This window comes from Seriola lalandi, unplaced genomic scaffold (genome assembly GCF_002814215.2).
Source record: "Seriola lalandi dorsalis isolate HSWRI2012SDOR001 ecotype SW California unplaced genomic scaffold, Sedor1 jcf7180002054940, whole genome shotgun sequence".
NCBI classification, from domain to species: domain Eukaryota; kingdom Metazoa; phylum Chordata; class Actinopteri; order Carangiformes; family Carangidae; genus Seriola; species Seriola lalandi.
This window is the reverse complement of record NW_019525491.1, coordinates 1,517,413-1,533,212: the sequence shown is the minus strand read 5'-3', so window position 1 is coordinate 1,533,212 and position 15,800 is coordinate 1,517,413. Positions and strand designations below refer to the sequence as shown.

Genomic DNA, 15,800 nt, shown 5'->3' with positions numbered 1-15,800 from the left:
TTATTAAGGAATAAAATTGGATTCAGTTCATGAGCAACGTTTCCTACTGTGATGCATCCATGAACCAGTGACACCAGAACAAATTCCTGCACACTTATTCCCCATGAGGCCTCAAGAGATTTTAGAAATGATCACACTAAGTATAAGATAACATAAACCAGACAGGAAGATGTTTGAGTGGCAGTTTGTGGCTGAGGTCCAGAAAATGACAGAAACAAGCAGATGGCTAAAGACTCTGGAGAGTTTAATTATTTCCGAATTGCACAAAAAAAAACAAATATAAAAAAGTAGAGCGCTCTCTAGATTCAGAATCACTCAGAGCCGACATGAAGTCTCCTCTCCTATGATCGTTTCTCCAGCTCCGTCTGGACTCAGACAGTTCCTACAGTTTTAAAAAGACCCATTCATAAGAATACGAGCAGGATGTAAAAATGAACACAACGGAAAACCAAATTAAAAGAAGAAGAAAAAAAAAAGAAAAAGAAAAGGTAAACACAATTCTAAAAAAGAGATTACTACAGCAAATTAATGACAGGATTTGTCAAACAGACTCTTGCACATAACTGACACATTGAATGGCACCAAACACAAAACAAGTCAATTAAAAAAAAAAAAGAAAAAACTGTAATGAGGAGATTCTTGATGCAAGAGCTGGTAGTTTCTAATGTGTAAGTTTAGCACAGGTACACATTTCATGTACTCATGTATCTCACGTTCACATTTGTGCGTCTCAGAGCTGCAGAGCACAGAACTGCTGGTAGACGGCCAGGATGTGGTGGTCGAGCTCGGCGGTGAACAGCAGGTTCTCCAGGGTTCCCATGTACTGCTGGATGGTCACATGGTGCTGCACGACGAGGAGAGAGACATCATGCGTGAGCGGTGCAGGCGGATTTGCAGCCAAAAATTGTACCCAATCTGCGTGTGTGCGAATGTTTTACCATGAGGAAGATCTGCTGCAGTCGCTCGATACAGTTTTTGTACCAGGGCGTGCTGATGTCGACGCTGCCGGTCTCACAGCGAACCAGATGCTCCGTCAACAACATGATGAAACGCTGAGAGGGGGAAAATTTATTTATTTATTTTTTTAAATCAACATTTAATAAAGTGAAGTCCCTTCTCCCATCCTGCACCGTCAGGAAATTTCTGGGGGGAGGTGATGATTAGACTAAAATGCCTAATACACACTTTAGCTAATGACGCTCCACAATAAGGCTTTGTGCTGCTCTTGTCTCAGGTTTAGAATTCGCTGGCCTGAAGAAGAAAAAAAAAAAAACGGGAGCCTTCAGTACCTGGAAGATGACGAGGAAGAGGTTCTTCTGTTCGCTCTGAGCCGACTCCACCTTCTCCTGTAGCCTCTCGATCTGCTCCTCCAGCTGACCCTCCTCATCCTCGCTGTTCTTGTCCATGTCCTCGTCGTCACCGCTGTCCCTCTGTTGATGAACAAGCACAAACAATAAAATCCTTTAATCCACTGAGATCGTTTACTTTTTTTTTTTTCCCCCAAATGAAGGACTTTAAATAAAGAGTTGATTTATAACCTGACATAATAGATGTGATGGATAAACATACCCTCTTATGCTGCTGTTTCTCCAGCTTGTCCTTGGCCTCCTCCAGCTCCTTCTGGATCTTCTGGACGTGTTTGTTCATCTTTCGGATGGTCGAGTGCAAAATCTCCCAAATGAAAAGTCTAGATGAGGTTAAGAGTTTGTTTTTTTTTAGTTTACTGGCCCAAGACACAGAAAACATTTTATTCAAGACACTTAACGTGAAAAGTAAAGCAGGACAGTAGAAAACAGAACATTAGTTTATTATGTCCCAGCAGTTCAGTATATTACAGTATATACAAAAATGTACAAGATATAACCTGATAAAACCAGGGAAAGCTGATTTTCCTCAAACTTTAACCTTTAAAAGGTTAAAAATTTTCTCTTAGTCAATGCCCCACCTGGTAAACTCGTGAGCCATGTCCTGAGAGAAGAGCCAGTTGGCCACAGCAGCACAGTCAACAATCTGTGTCCGAATCAATTTGTCCACCAACACTGCGATTATCTACAACAGCCAGGACACAGTTCATGATGAACCAACTCTTCACTAAAACTCAGATTATTCACATGTAGATCATTTTAAAATTCATATTTTTGTACAGAGATCAACTTCTCTATAACTGACCGAGTCGAAGTTTCAATCAAGATCTAGAAGACATGAGAAACACCGTTTTTACCTGTGGGTGGTTCCTCCACACTTCATAAACCACTTTGAGGATGTGCAGCTTCCCCTCGTCGCTCTCCGTCAGGGTCTTCAAGATTTCATGAAACCTGGAGGGATCAGAGGGTGAGACCAGCAGCTCTGGATTCATTCATTCATTCAATACAAAATGTGTTCAGCCATTACAAAAATATGACAATTAAAAGACACAACATTTCCAATTTTTATACGCTGCTCTTTCTTTCTCTTTCTGTTGCAATCAAATCATATCATATCATCTTTTAGGCGGTTGATATAACCATGGACAGCTTTCAAACTCTGGCCTGTGGACCAGGAAGCTTCACAAATGCCAGACTTGAGGTCTTTCTTCACCTGTATGAAGGCTAATTTCAATATGACATTTCAGTTTGTTCAGTTTAAACATGAAAACTGGTGGAAAAACTCATTTGAAGACAAAAATAAAGGTGATTTATTTATATCATGGTGGGTAAAACTGACTTGGCGAGGGCACTGAACGAGTGGCTGAAGGATTTGGCCGCCAGGTGGAGAAGAGTCTGCAGGAACACGTCGATCTTCAGAGGGTTGAAGCTCTCCCCTTCATCTGGGAGGAGAGAGAAGTGGGAAAGAGAACAAAGTAAGAAGAGTGGAAAGGAAAAGAAATATGCAATTTTAACCAACAGGCTGAAACTGACACTTGGATAAATGTCAAAATCAGTCTCATTTAAATGCAGAACACTGGAGAGTTTGAGGTGAACTGACAAAGGTTGGGTCATCCATCCACCTGTAACAGTGAGTAGAACCCCTCTAAGGTAAAGCCTTCAATGTATTATTGTCAAAAATCTTTATCAATTCTTACAATGGTTATTAAAGATATCACAACTAAAGGAACCACTGTAGAGCCATGAGCTCTCTTCTTACTTCCATGTGTGTTTAAATGGGGGTTAAGTAGTGATAATATAGAAATGCTTCTTTTTCGTCAGCTTGTAAAGAAAATTTCTACATAGTCACACAAAAACTAGTACTATGTTTTTGCATGAGCAGATAATGATATTTCTCTCTCAGAAGTATTGTCAGGAAAATTATCTGCAATTAAAATAAAATAAACGAACCATCGTCGTCTTCCTGGTTGGGGTTGGGCACTTCTTTGAGGATGGTCAAGATCTCCTCGTTGGACGCTCGGTTCTTGATGGCATTTCCAACAGTGATGGATGCAGGGTAACCAGGTAACGAAGCTGTGAGGCAGGAGAGACATTTCGTTAGGTACGTGTCTACGTGTTATGTGCTAGTCTCAGAAAGGTTCGACTCCTTGACCAGGCTTATGGTCGGTACTCATGTACGTCTTTTTGAAATGTGCTGACAGTAAGACATGAAAATCCTCTCCAGGTGTATGATTTCTGTATATCATACATTTCAAGTGTTCTTACCAGCGCTCTCATCTGCGTATTTGAAAATGAAGATGGGTTCAGCAGGGATGAGGGCTGCGAAGGTGGGAGGGACGATGTCCACTATCCTCTGATGGTACGAAAGTCTGCGAGGAAAAAGAGCAAACAGACAACTGTAGGTCAAAGGGGAAACTTTCCTGTTTAACGTCCAAATAAGTACATACGAATAATGGGAAAACATGTAATATTGCATTAAAGCTTCACTAAGGAGAGAAAATACTGGGAAAAACAAATAATATCAAGTGAACAAAGCATTTCTGGGTTTAATAGGATATTTAAAAAAAAAAAAACAGTTCTGAGCTGCAGGTTCACAGGCCACATCCAGGATTCCTACAGTTCCTGCTATCAGATCTACTTAACTTTGTCACATGAGCGGTAGAAAATTAGCATTTAAACTCTTCATAGCTTAAAGAAAATATGAATAATGATTTAATACCTCATAGACTTCTCCAGAACTTCTTTGACAAACTTGGGCTTGGGTTTCTCTAGATCCAGGGTCAAGCAGTCAGCCCTTTACAAAGACACGCCATCACATCATCAACCTTACTGTTCACATCTAATGATTGACAATGACAATTAAAAACTATGAATAGCTGCCGTCTCTGTTGCAGAATCACCCACCAGTCATCCCAGCTCCATCGAAACTGGAAGTTGCTCAAATGATGAGAAAACCAGTTGATTAGTCTGGAAGTAAAAAGGAAATGTGGAGTGAGACGAGCCGACGGGATTACATCACAGACAGGAACCACTTCAATGATGTTTTCCGTCATTGAGGAAAAGTAAAAGGCACTACGATTACCTGTCTATGCAGATGGTGTTCATCGTGTCCAGTCTCATGTACAGCATCTCTGTGGCTTGAGCCAACTAACAGGCAGGTGTTAAGGTAAAGTTTCTTCTAAATGAGTTAGTAACATTTTCTGTTCTGGGTGGTTTTATTTTGTAATTTAGAACTCTTGACCGTCACATAAAAATAATAAAAATCTATAAGTATTTTATTGTGAGTCAGTTCAAAGGGTTCAAGGGTTGGTGGAAACTTGTGTTAAAGGACAGCTCTGACATAAACTGTAGTGACACAGACCATCAAGGATACAACTTGTGGCAGTGACCCCGGCTGCAGTTTGCAGAGTTCAATAAGCAGTGTGGTGTACATGACGTCGATGTGAGGCGGAGCGGGCAGCTGGAAAAGCTCGCCAAAGATCACCTTAAAAAAAAAAAAAAAAACATAAATATTTCAGACCAGCCTTTATTTTTTTTCTCTCATTTCTCAGCATGAAGCTTGTGTAAAACACTGTTTACCTCCACGATGTGATAGTTGAGCGGAATCTTATTTTTCCCTGGATAACTGAGTAACTGGGCAGCACTGAAGCGTAATAAAGAACCATCAGAAACGTTAAAACGTGTGAGTCGGAGTTCAACGTTCAACATTCAAGACTTGGCAAAAATGAAACAAGATCAAGTTCGTCACCCACCATGTTTTCCTCTCTTTCCAGTGAGTCTTGATGATACAGTGCAGGTTTTCTTCAATGACAAATCTCTCCACAGAATGACTGCCAGGCATAACAGGACCCTGAGAATGAAGAGCAGAGAAATTTATAAACTGTGAACATTAAAGACACCAGATACCTACTTGTGTACAACTTGTCCATATTCAGTTGCGCTTTGTTTGTACAAAATATCACAGATACAGGTGTGACATTGTGTATTTGCAACTTTGTTTTTGACTTTTCAGTATGAATTTGTGCTCAACAATGCATAACGATTGTATTTTTCTTTTTACAACCTTATACATTCTTCTCATTGTCTACAGTGAAATCAAAACACATTAAGTTTATATTCTCAACTCACACAACCTCCTGGTAATTCATTTGGAGATAATCATTTTTGAATTTTTTAGAAGCTGCCTGCAACGTTTTAAATAACAAAAACAATTAGTAACATGCTGACAAGTGTTTTATCAAAGGCAAAACCGTGTGTACCTCGGGGGCATCGGTGTAGTCGAACATGCGGAAGACGACGCGGGGCATCGGGTACTGGGCGTCGGGCATGTGGCCCGGTGGGGTGAAGGGCGGCAGGTTGTGCTGCAGAGCCTCACACAGCACGCTGTCGAAGGCGATGTATGGACGAAGGATGTGACGCTCCTGCCAGCGGTCTTTCTTTAGCTTCTGAATCTGAGCCCAGAGGCAGTCCAGGTACTGGGAGGAGGATAACGAAAAAAACATCACTATTAAAAGGCAATGAAAACTGCTCGTCCTAAACTTCAACCATGTAACTGGAAGGTGAAATACTGTATTATTCAGTAAAACAACACAGCAGCTGTAAAACTGCTGTGTGACACTCACCTCCTCTTGGGGATGAGGTGTCTCTGCTGTCCACACCTGCAGCATTGGGACATGAGTCTTTACTCTCCTCCTGAAAATGATGCAAGAGTCAGCTGATAGGTGTGATCAAAGCACAGACTTAATCATGAGCAAGAAATAAAAGATGACAAGCTTAGAAAAAGCAAAAATAGACTGAGAGCAAGAGTGAGAAATCCAAAAACAAAAAGAAAAAAAGACAAAGAAACAGACAGCACAGGACACAAGGCAGATGTCGTACTTGAGGTAGCCTTCGACCTGGCTGAGGAGTCGGTCCATCTCAACATCCTTCTTCTCGTAAAGCTCCTTACCGACCCAGGGCAGACAGGACAGAACCACATACACAAACCAGTCTGACCGAACCTGAGGACACAGACAAACATCTCTTACAACACTGCCTACATAACAGTTGAAACTCAAATAACATCTTGCATTAATACCTTTTGCAAAGAACTCAAATTAAATGATATAACCATTAATCTTTAGATTTCTATGATTAAAGTGGCTTTAAAACATTTCAGTATTATTTTATTTTGTCCCTTTTCAGGTTGGATTCATATTATTTTCCTCTGTTTTACTTTTTAATCCACCAACAGTTCACCTCTAACCTTTCCTGCTGCCCTGATCTCTTTTCAAATACATTAATGACCCCTCAACCTTCTACCTACCTGTGGTACATCTTCTTCTTGAGTAACACTGACAAAATTTTCAAACATGGCCACCATAGAGGGAGCAGCAATCACATGGCAGTTGACCAAGTCAGACAGAAAACGCACCTGCAAAAAGAAGACAATATGTTTAAAAATATAAATACATAGTAATATACTGATGCTTTTAAAAGCTGTATGTCAGGTGCTTATAGAAAATTAGCTCACCAAGTAAACGGCTTCATTGTACAAGTTGTTTTTCAACGTCTCCTTCAGTTGTCTGATCATGGCCTCAACAAACTCGCCCCCGAAGTTGTAGTTCCTGGCATTGAGGAGGCCAACTAAAGTGGTATAGACTGTCAGCTTCTCAGGTAGGAGGCGAGCGCTGTCAACAAAAGGCGATTCAGTGAGAACAACCAACTAAAAGACTCATCTTTTTTACCAATGACAGGGTATTAGTATGAACTTACACAGCACATAAAATGCGCAGGATTTTGTTTTTGTAGTTTGGAAGATCTGCCTCTAAGACACCTGCGAGGCCCTCCAGGTTGCTCTCCAGGGACGATGTACTCTGTGAAGACATATGAAGCAATTTAGCATTTGCAATATTAATCAAACCAAGCAATTCAACAAAAAGCACTTTACTGTTAAATCAGACCTGCATTTTTCATTTGTTTTTGCTCAAACACAGTATTCTTCATTGCAGCAAGTATCACCAAATGCTCTGGTTTTTGTCTTTAGAAGTAAAGCATTGCACCAGTGATGTAAGGCCCAATCTCTCCAGAGCTAAGGGTTCGATCTCCAGTGAAGCCACCCATACTGGAAACATAAAACTTTACTCCTACTACTATGAAAAAACAAGTACCTGTGCTGACTCCTTACCTTCTCCCCCACACGACATATCAGTGACTCTAGACGGTCTTCAATCTCAATTGGCTCCGATGTTCTCCTCCTTTTATGGGGCTGACCTCCTGGAAGGTTAAAAAAGAGACACAATAGAGTGAGTGGAAGGAAAAACATTAGCTAAGAGATTTAACTCAAGGGCAGCCTTGATGGGAAAGTCCACTCTGATATAGAAAAATACATACACATACAATTTGTAAAAGACTGTACAGCTTAAACACAAGCTACATTTTAAACTGTAGTTTGTCCATAAAGAGGCATTTTACATATGAACACTGGTTTACCCGTCACAGGGAGAGCTAATCAGCCTGCAGTAATAGAACTTTCCATGGACAGAAAAACTATGTCATCTGAGTCATCTCCGCTTGGGCTCTGTGAAAGATGTCATCTAGAAATGCTAGTGAGTTGCACTGTGGGAACTGTTCTTAATAAATCTTGAACCGTGCCTGGGAATAAATGTCAGGATATTTTAACCTCTCCTGGTTCAATTTTTACCATTTCTTTTCCATGGTCTGCCCACCAACAGAAAAAGCAATACTTAATTGCTGGAGTAGTCCTTTAAATTACATTGTAGAGAAAGTCAGTATAATAATACAATTTTGATACTTATCCCTGGGAAGCTCCGTAGACAGTGAACAGTGAAACTGGAGTTGATTAGTCAATTAATAGCAACTATTTTTATGCTAAATGCTAAATGCTAAATAATTGATGGTTGCAGTTTCTCAAATATAAGGATTTAATATTTATCTTGTATGAATTTAAACTCATGAGATTTGGATCATGGACTACTGGTGGACAAAACTTGACATTTCAAGACTGTAGGAAATAAGTATGTGGTTATAAGTAGAATTGTTCTGTGATCACAGATGTCATCAACATTTGCTTTTGCTGTCTTTCTCGTACTCCTAAACCTGTAATTGGGACCATCATCTTTTAGATCAGGAGAGAAGTTTGACATTTTACAGACAAAGTGATAAATCGAAAAAAAGAAAAAAATAATGGCCAGATTGATTGATAATGAAAATAATTGTTAGCTGAACCCCTGAGTGAAACAATCCACGAGACTCTATGACAGCAGTTCAAATGATAATACTAGGACACTGACATTGTGTCTGATCCTGAGCTGGAAAGTAGCATCTTTAAAATGGCCTGAACGTTACGACTCTAACAGAGTTCCTGCAGGTTCACCAAATTAAGAGACTTCATGCTTTCATCGATCATTTTAATATCACATTGAATTATATAGGGTTCTTTCCACAAGTATAAAAGATATAAATGAAAAAAGGTGTTTTCATGATTCTCAGTAGCTGGTTACCGCCCCCATGGTAACTACACACGTTTACATCAGCTAACGGTGAACGTACCGGTTAACTCTGCCGCTGAAAGGACAGTTTGCTTCTCGTTTTAAACCACGTTAATTAAAATAAACATTAAGGGATATTTACTGTTGATCACATTTTTGGATGACGACAACAAACCCAAAACTTGTCCTCGTAAAATAGTTAAGCAATAATCATGCGTGAATGCACCAAGCCAAAGATTAACACGCTAACGTTAGCTAGCCACCACTCGTTAGCCCAACGTTTGAATTACATATGTAACGTTCACTTACCGTCATTCTCGTCGCTCTGTCGTCTCCTGGACATGTTTCTCTACTATTCGACGTGAATTCAAGGTAATATGTCGAGAAAAAATGAATATGAAACAAAAGAATAAGTCGGTTAAACAAGCTTCTGGATCGTTCAGCCTGGCCGCTACCAGAGCAGAAAAATAAAAGCGGTCTGATTCAAGTGAGGCACATCCGGGGTCAACCGGAAGGTGCAACGTCTGTTTTCATCCGATGCCGAGTTTGATGCTGCACGTTTGGTGATTCGTGTGTCTGTAAAATTGAGGTTTCATCTCTATCAGGGCTTCATATTTCATATTTGCCAAGATGAGGCTAATATTTAATAACCAGAATGCCAGTGATTTGATTTGGAATTAGCCATTTGCGTTCATACCACAAAGCAGAGCTAGATCCATTTAAATTTTAACAAACCTTGCAACTTAGCCAAAGACAGTTTACTAGCTGTTTACTAAAGTGATAATATTTGAAAAGCCGTCAAACTTCATGGCGGCAGCGGATCATACACCTTGCCCAGAGTTCCTGGACTGGGAACTTGACTCTTCTACAACCAATGGATTAAAACAGGAGAAGCAACTTTCTGCCTCACAGAGAAGATACTACAGCTTCTGCAGGAGGAAGGTGAGAGACAACAGAAACACTGAATAATAATTTACACTTCTGATTTCTAACTTTTGTGCAGCATGTAACAGACTACTGACCACAGCTGAGCACGTTTATCTGTCAGTGAGTTTACAGGTACAGTACTGAGGAATAAATAAAAACCTGGCGCCAAATTCATATACATGAGATAATAATAGCTCAAATCAAACAAACTGTAATTCAACTATCATCTAAAATATATCAGTTTCTGTAAGTACAATTGTATTGACTTGAATATTTACATTTTCTGCTACTACTGCACTACAATAAGAATAATTTACTTTGTACTGCTCTACATTTATTCCATAAGCTTAGTTGCTAGCTACTTTGTTAATTTGATTTAATAATTGAAAATATAATCAATCATATGATACAATACATGATTATGGATTATATGTATGTATAAGATTAATGGGGAGAAATTCACAAACCACCCAGTTGTATATAAAGTGATTATATACTTCTCGTTCAGTATAACCTTGAATACTGGACTTTTACTTGTAACAGAGTATTTCTACACCGTGGTATTACTGCTTTTACTTCACTAAAGGATCTGAGTATTCTTTCAACACTGGTTTCTGTCAGAATAACACATAGCTTAAGTCCCTAAAATATAAAAATAAAAACTCTAGGAAAATTGATACAGAACATATACAGATGTACAGAGTTACATTGAGGTGGACTGATAAATCAGTTGGGCTTATATATTGGATGATAACTTATTGTATATATAGTTGCAATTCCTTAAAAATATAATTTAAAGGATCTTTATCAAAAATAATAGTAGATTATCTAAAAGAAAATATCTAAATGTCTTCCTTGGATTTTCTTTAAAACTCTGATATCAGTGTTGGTACCAGCCTTAAAAATATCAGTATTAATGGGGCTATATTACAAAACCTATTTTGTTGCCTACAGTTAATATCTAAGCTCAGTGGTTCCTACCTGGTGGTTGGGACATTTTAAGAGTTCACGACATGAATCTTGTGGTCAAACGTTCACTTGGACTCAAGGATGAACTGATTAGATTTTGGCGGTCTCTGGTCTCTGTGAACTCACAAAACACGTTTTGGCCATAACTCAAGGAATACAACCACAAAGCCTTGATTCTAACTTTCATTGAATCACAAACCAAGTTTAGGAACAAACTATATATTATCTGTGCAATGTTCTGTAAAAACCAAATTTGATAATTAAGTTTTTAATTTTATAAAAGGATCTGACTTCCACGTTAAAAACGCTTCACGTTCTTTCTCCTCCACAGTCATTTGCTGCCTTTGTGGCATCCAAGAGGAACGGCAGTCGGGAGGAGGGGAGCACGTCTTGGTGCTGCTGCGGTCAGACCTTCAAGGAACATCCTGCCATTCACAAGCATGTGGCCAGGACTCATGATACTGAAATAAAGCAGCTCACACAGGCCACATATGAATGTCTGCTAAGCCAGCTGGAGGAAGAACCTGAAGCACAGCAGCCGAATGAGCACAAAGCCGAGGCGGTGGACATCTCTGCGTGGATACCCGACACAAGCCACATCCCTGAGGAGCAACTTCTGAAGTACTGGTCGACTTTTGATTCTCCCATCATGCTTCAGTTGTCATGCTGTCAGAATCTTTGTACCGTTTTAAAGTGAAAATCCATCTTAGTTGCAGTAATGTATGTGAATTATAAAATATTGAGCTCAGTTTTAGTATCTGAGTTTTGTAAAGGAGCACTAATATTCTCTTATTTTCCATCAGCGGTCCAGGAAAGGTGATCCTTTATTATCACTACTGTCAAGTGGAGGATCCACATGTCATCTGTGCTTGGCAGAGAGCTTTGTGTGAAAAGCTCCACTTAACTGGCAAGGTGAATAAATTGTCTTATCCTGCTTCCAAATGGGAGACTATACAGAATGTTTAACTGGGGGAATAGATAGACATTTTGAAACGTGTCTCTAATTGTGAAAAAACTTCATGCTTCTTCTCCAGGTGAGGGTGGCGTCTGAAGGCATCAACGGAACAGTCGGTGGCACCAACATGGCCACTGACATTTACATCAACGCAATGCGCTCGCATCCTTTATTCAAGATGGATAGGGAGGATTTTAAGGTCAGACTTGGATAAAAAAAAATTAAAAATTCACAATAGATGATGGACTGTGGATATGCTTCTGTGTAATGTTGGTGTTTCTACACGACATCCTGTCTCAATTTGAACCCTGTTTTGTGATGTACAGGGCGGCTACAGCCTGAGGTTTAAGCATAGCATTAAATAGTTTATTGAAAATTACTTTTTTTTTTTTTTATTATGATAGAAAATTGCATATAAATGGAAATGCTTGTCCCTGTGTGTGCAGACAAGTGATGGTGGTGCAGAGTGTTTCACAGACCTAAGGGTTGGAGTCTATAAAGAAATTGTCCCCATGGGAGTGGATCCTGAGGTCATCTCCTACCAATCAGCAGGTGCGATATTATTTTGGTAATACTACAAAATTGATATTGATAGTAATAATAAAAAAACAAACAAAAGATCCACAGTGATCTGAACAGCTGGTTTGTGAAGGTGGTCAAGTTAGTTAAAATCTCGTGTTTTTTTTTCGTTTTTTTACCTCTCAGGAATTCATCTGGAGCCAGAGGAGTTTCACAAAGAAGTGGAGGCTCTTCTGGCTAAAGGGGATCTGTGCAGCGACACCATCCTGCTAGACTGCCGTAACTTTTACGAGAGCAAAATTGTAAGTAATTTATCAGATATCCTACAAAAAACATTGACTTTCACAGTTTCTTACTTTTGGTATTTTAGCAAAATTACGTCTACACCAGGTGCCTTCAGCAAATACTAGGTTTAACTTGTTGCAGTGAGAATGTTTGACCCTGCAACTTTGCATTAAGCAGAAAATTAAAGTTTGTTTTGGTAAAATGTTCATTTAAATTTCCTTGACCAATATGCTGAATTCTTACAAGCTTCCATGATGTTTTTTATACTGACTTTGATCTTATCGTTATTAAACTGGACAAAAGTTATGTTGCAATGTTTGTGATTTTTTCGTCCCTCCAGGGGCAGTTTACTCGGTGTCTGGCCCCGAACATCCGTAAGTTCAGCTACTTCCCCGACTACGTCGACCAGAACCTGGAACTGTTTAGAGACAAGAAAGTCCTCATGTACTGCACCGGAGGGATCCGCTGTGAGCGCGGCTCTGCATACCTCCGCTCAAAAGTAAGTGGACATGTCTGGGTTTTAAACTACAGGAAGAAGTTTTGATTTTTTTTTTTTTTTTAGATGTTAAGTACATTATAAAAGTGGCTTGTAACTCACATTTTGCAGGCTACTGATTCTCCACAAGGAGGAACTGTTTAGTCAGTGTCTGTGTGTCCTTGGTACACTTGTTACTTATGCTGCGTCTCAACAGAAGGTATATTTTATTCACTTTGAGCCCCTACGTGTCCTTCTCTATTTGTAGGATGTGTGTAAAGAGGTTTACCAGCTGAAAGGTGGAATTCACAAATACCTGGAGCGTTTCCCTGAGGGTTTCTATCGAGGAAAACTTTTTGTCTTTGACGAGCGCTACACCATCTCCTCCAATAGTGACATAATCTCAGGTTAGTGTTTTCTCTCTGTGTTAAAAATCCCCTCAACATTTCCTCGTTGTCTTGTGTCAGCTTTTGTGTTAAAAGAACCTTTCAGACCGGAATAATTCTGTGTCTCCGTTCAGACTGCAGGTACTGCGAATGTCCGTGGGACCAGTACAAGCTCTGTTCCACCCAGTTCTGCTGCCAGCTGGTTCTGTCATGTCACGGTTGCAGACGGGATGGACACACCGCCTGCTGCCCCACCTGCCAAACCAAAGGAAGGGCTCAGAACGAGGCGTCCTCCGGCGCTCCACATCACAAAGAGGAGTGTGAGTGCACCGGTGGACGTCCCAGAATCCCTCAGGATGTGTAGCGATCCAACATCAGTGTTCGCAGCCACATGAAAAAAGCGCTGCATGTCCAGGGATATTAATCAGACTGTGCAACCAGCATGTTTTTAAATCATGAATGTTGCAAATTCAATCAGATTTAAATGGTTTAATTCTGAGGACAGAGCCATCCATGAATCTGATATTAGATGATAAAACTGTTAAATCATCTTTTACTGAAGGAAGTGTTAGAATACATCTGCAGAGTCCACGAGTTTTATTACATACATTTTGTGAAACTGGAATGCCTTGTCATTAATGAAAGCTCAGTTCCAGTGGATTTGAACTTCTTATTTTATATGTGTATGACTGTGTGTGTGTGTGTGTGTGTGTGTGTGTGTGTGTGTGTGTGTGTGTGTGTGTGTGTGTGTGTGTGTGGGTACTTGTTTGTGTAAAAATGGGATTTTATCTTTTAAAATCAGTGCTTTGGCAATTTCATATGTTAATTTGATTTTTTAATTTGTCTAAAATGGTTTATCCATTAAGTCTCAGTCTGTTTCGTTTGATATTTACATGGCTACAAATTACATCTATTCCCCACGTAAAGTGAGTTCTTTCAGGCTTCAAGGATCATTCACAGTTTGAGGCACTAACACTCTGCACTGAACCCTAATAAAATTCTTTTAGTGACACTTTAGTGGCACTTAAATGGAGGGGGAGGTTAGACATCGGTTACACCATTCAAAGCAATGGTATATCACCAGCTGCAAATTCTTAAATACAATTTAAAAAGAAAACGTTTATTTTACAAAGCTTGAAGACTTAAATCTAAATAGTTTATGATTAACTGTACATAAGTGTTTGATTAATTTATAGCCTCTGTTATAACTCTGATGTCTTACAACTAAAAATACCATCAAATCAGGGTAAAGCACACATCATTAGGGATACACAGAAACTGTCTGGACTTTGAGGTTTTCATGACATGAGGAATTTCACTGTCATTTTCACAACAGGATGCTCTGTCTGATTAGATGAGCTACATTAAACAGGAGAATGGCTCCTTTTTGGTTGCTAGAGGGCAGCGATACAGGCTGTAATCAAAACAATGGCATACCTTATAAAGTTTGCACTTTAACACTTGTTAATAAGCAGTAATGGAAGAACGCTGGTGTAGTTTTGAAGTTGTTGTGAAAGCCTGATGAATGTAAGTCCAATATTCACTGTCCTTTTAGCTCTATTTTGGACTGCACCACCAACTCCTGAGAACAATATCTGACTCTTGCTTCAAAATGCTGCATTATGTTTACCAGCTGACGCTTACTTTTTCTCTGTCAACCATTTGGTGCTGTTTATATGACATACTGGTTTATGGAAGCTTTTTTGCCCAGAAAGAGCAGTGACAGTAAAAAAGCAAAGTTGCAGGCAGTGAGCTGAGAAATGTAGATTTGGGTTGATACTGTATGTTTGACACTATTCTTGAGCCCTGTAAAATTATATTAATATAATATTAATGTGATCCATCGATAATACAAGCCAATAAGGAGGTTTGCACTATTGCACAATTTAATTTTTTTTTCTGATCACTTGAAATACTTATAATCATGCTTTGAACACTGAGGTACACACTTATTAAAAATGGGAATTTGAATATCTGCAATTTCTTGACAACTGGGCAAATAATATCTGTTGAAGGGTTAGGGTTAGCTCATGTTCTGGATGAAAATCTCAGAACAGCAACTACAGAACATGGACCATGTGTTGTCATCATTTTCTCAAGGATAATCTGTCAAATTGGTTATTCAGCCAACAATAGTATACTTACAATATTATTAACAAAATTGTAGCAAAACAATTTTCCAATCTTGGGCTTCTTGAGGCCCCACAGCATGTTGGCCCCTGGAAAGTTAGTTCTTCCCTGCATTCCCCTGCACTACGACATGCACACGTCATATCATAGTAGTTGTAAGGAATAGCTATATGTAATATGCATAATATACAAATTGTCAAATGGACGTGTTATAAATAATAACGGCAAATTATTGGGTAAGTAAGCAGTTCGACATCATTTCAATACTATATGAATTGCAATTGAATTTTAGATTAAGCA

General features: G+C 39.3%; 2 protein-coding genes across 2 annotated transcripts; one reads left to right on the top strand and one right to left on the bottom strand.

Moving 5' to 3' along the window:
• Positions 1–223: 223 nt before the first annotated feature.
• On the bottom strand, positions 224–9,340 carry ncbp1 (nuclear cap binding protein subunit 1). Its single transcript, XM_023393570.2, has 23 exons — positions 9,164–9,340; positions 7,531–7,619; positions 7,119–7,219; positions 6,877–7,033; positions 6,670–6,777; positions 6,243–6,364; positions 5,987–6,056; positions 5,624–5,839; positions 5,117–5,214; positions 4,944–5,007; positions 4,738–4,848; positions 4,447–4,511; positions 4,269–4,331; positions 4,084–4,158; positions 3,630–3,733; positions 3,315–3,437; positions 2,704–2,806; positions 2,222–2,315; positions 1,946–2,049; positions 1,570–1,687; positions 1,290–1,430; positions 939–1,052; positions 224–844 (listed from the first exon to the last, which is right to left on the bottom strand). Exons 1-23 carry the CDS (start codon positions 9,195–9,197, stop codon positions 731–733), a joined length of 2,388 nt encoding a protein of 795 aa, XP_023249338.1. The 5' UTR covers positions 9,198–9,340; the 3' UTR covers positions 224–730.
• A 54-nt stretch (positions 9,341–9,394) lies between these two features.
• tstd2 (thiosulfate sulfurtransferase like domain containing 2) lies at positions 9,395–15,341 on the top strand. The gene is made up of 9 exons (XM_023393607.2): positions 9,395–9,796; positions 11,082–11,371; positions 11,554–11,662; positions 11,785–11,904; positions 12,152–12,257; positions 12,411–12,526; positions 12,850–13,008; positions 13,253–13,391; positions 13,505–15,341. Exons 1-9 carry the CDS (start codon positions 9,662–9,664, stop codon positions 13,732–13,734), a joined length of 1,404 nt encoding a protein of 467 aa, XP_023249375.1. The 5' UTR covers positions 9,395–9,661; the 3' UTR covers positions 13,735–15,341.
• The last annotated feature ends 459 nt before the right edge of the window (positions 15,342–15,800 follow it).

Coding starts and splice junctions, on each gene's coding strand:
- tstd2 (XM_023393607.2), top strand. CDS start 9,662: ATGGCGGCAGCGGATCATACACCTTGCCCAGAGTTCCTGGACTGGGAA. Junction 12,258..12,410: donor CATCTCCTACCAATCAGCAG/GTGCGATATTAT, acceptor TTTACCTCTCAG/GAATTCATCTGGAGCCAGAG. Junction 13,392..13,504: donor CAATAGTGACATAATCTCAG/GTTAGTGTTTTC, acceptor GTCTCCGTTCAG/ACTGCAGGTACTGCGAATGT.
- ncbp1 (XM_023393570.2), bottom strand. CDS start 9,197: ATGTCCAGGAGACGACAGAGCGACGAGAATGACG. Junction 4,512..4,737: donor CGGGGTCACTGCCACAAGTT/GTATCCTTGATG, acceptor CCTGCCTGTTAG/TTGGCTCAAGCCACAGAGAT. Junction 4,159..4,268: donor CGATGGAGCTGGGATGACTG/GTGGGTGATTCT, acceptor GTCTTTGTAAAG/GGCTGACTGCTTGACCCTGG.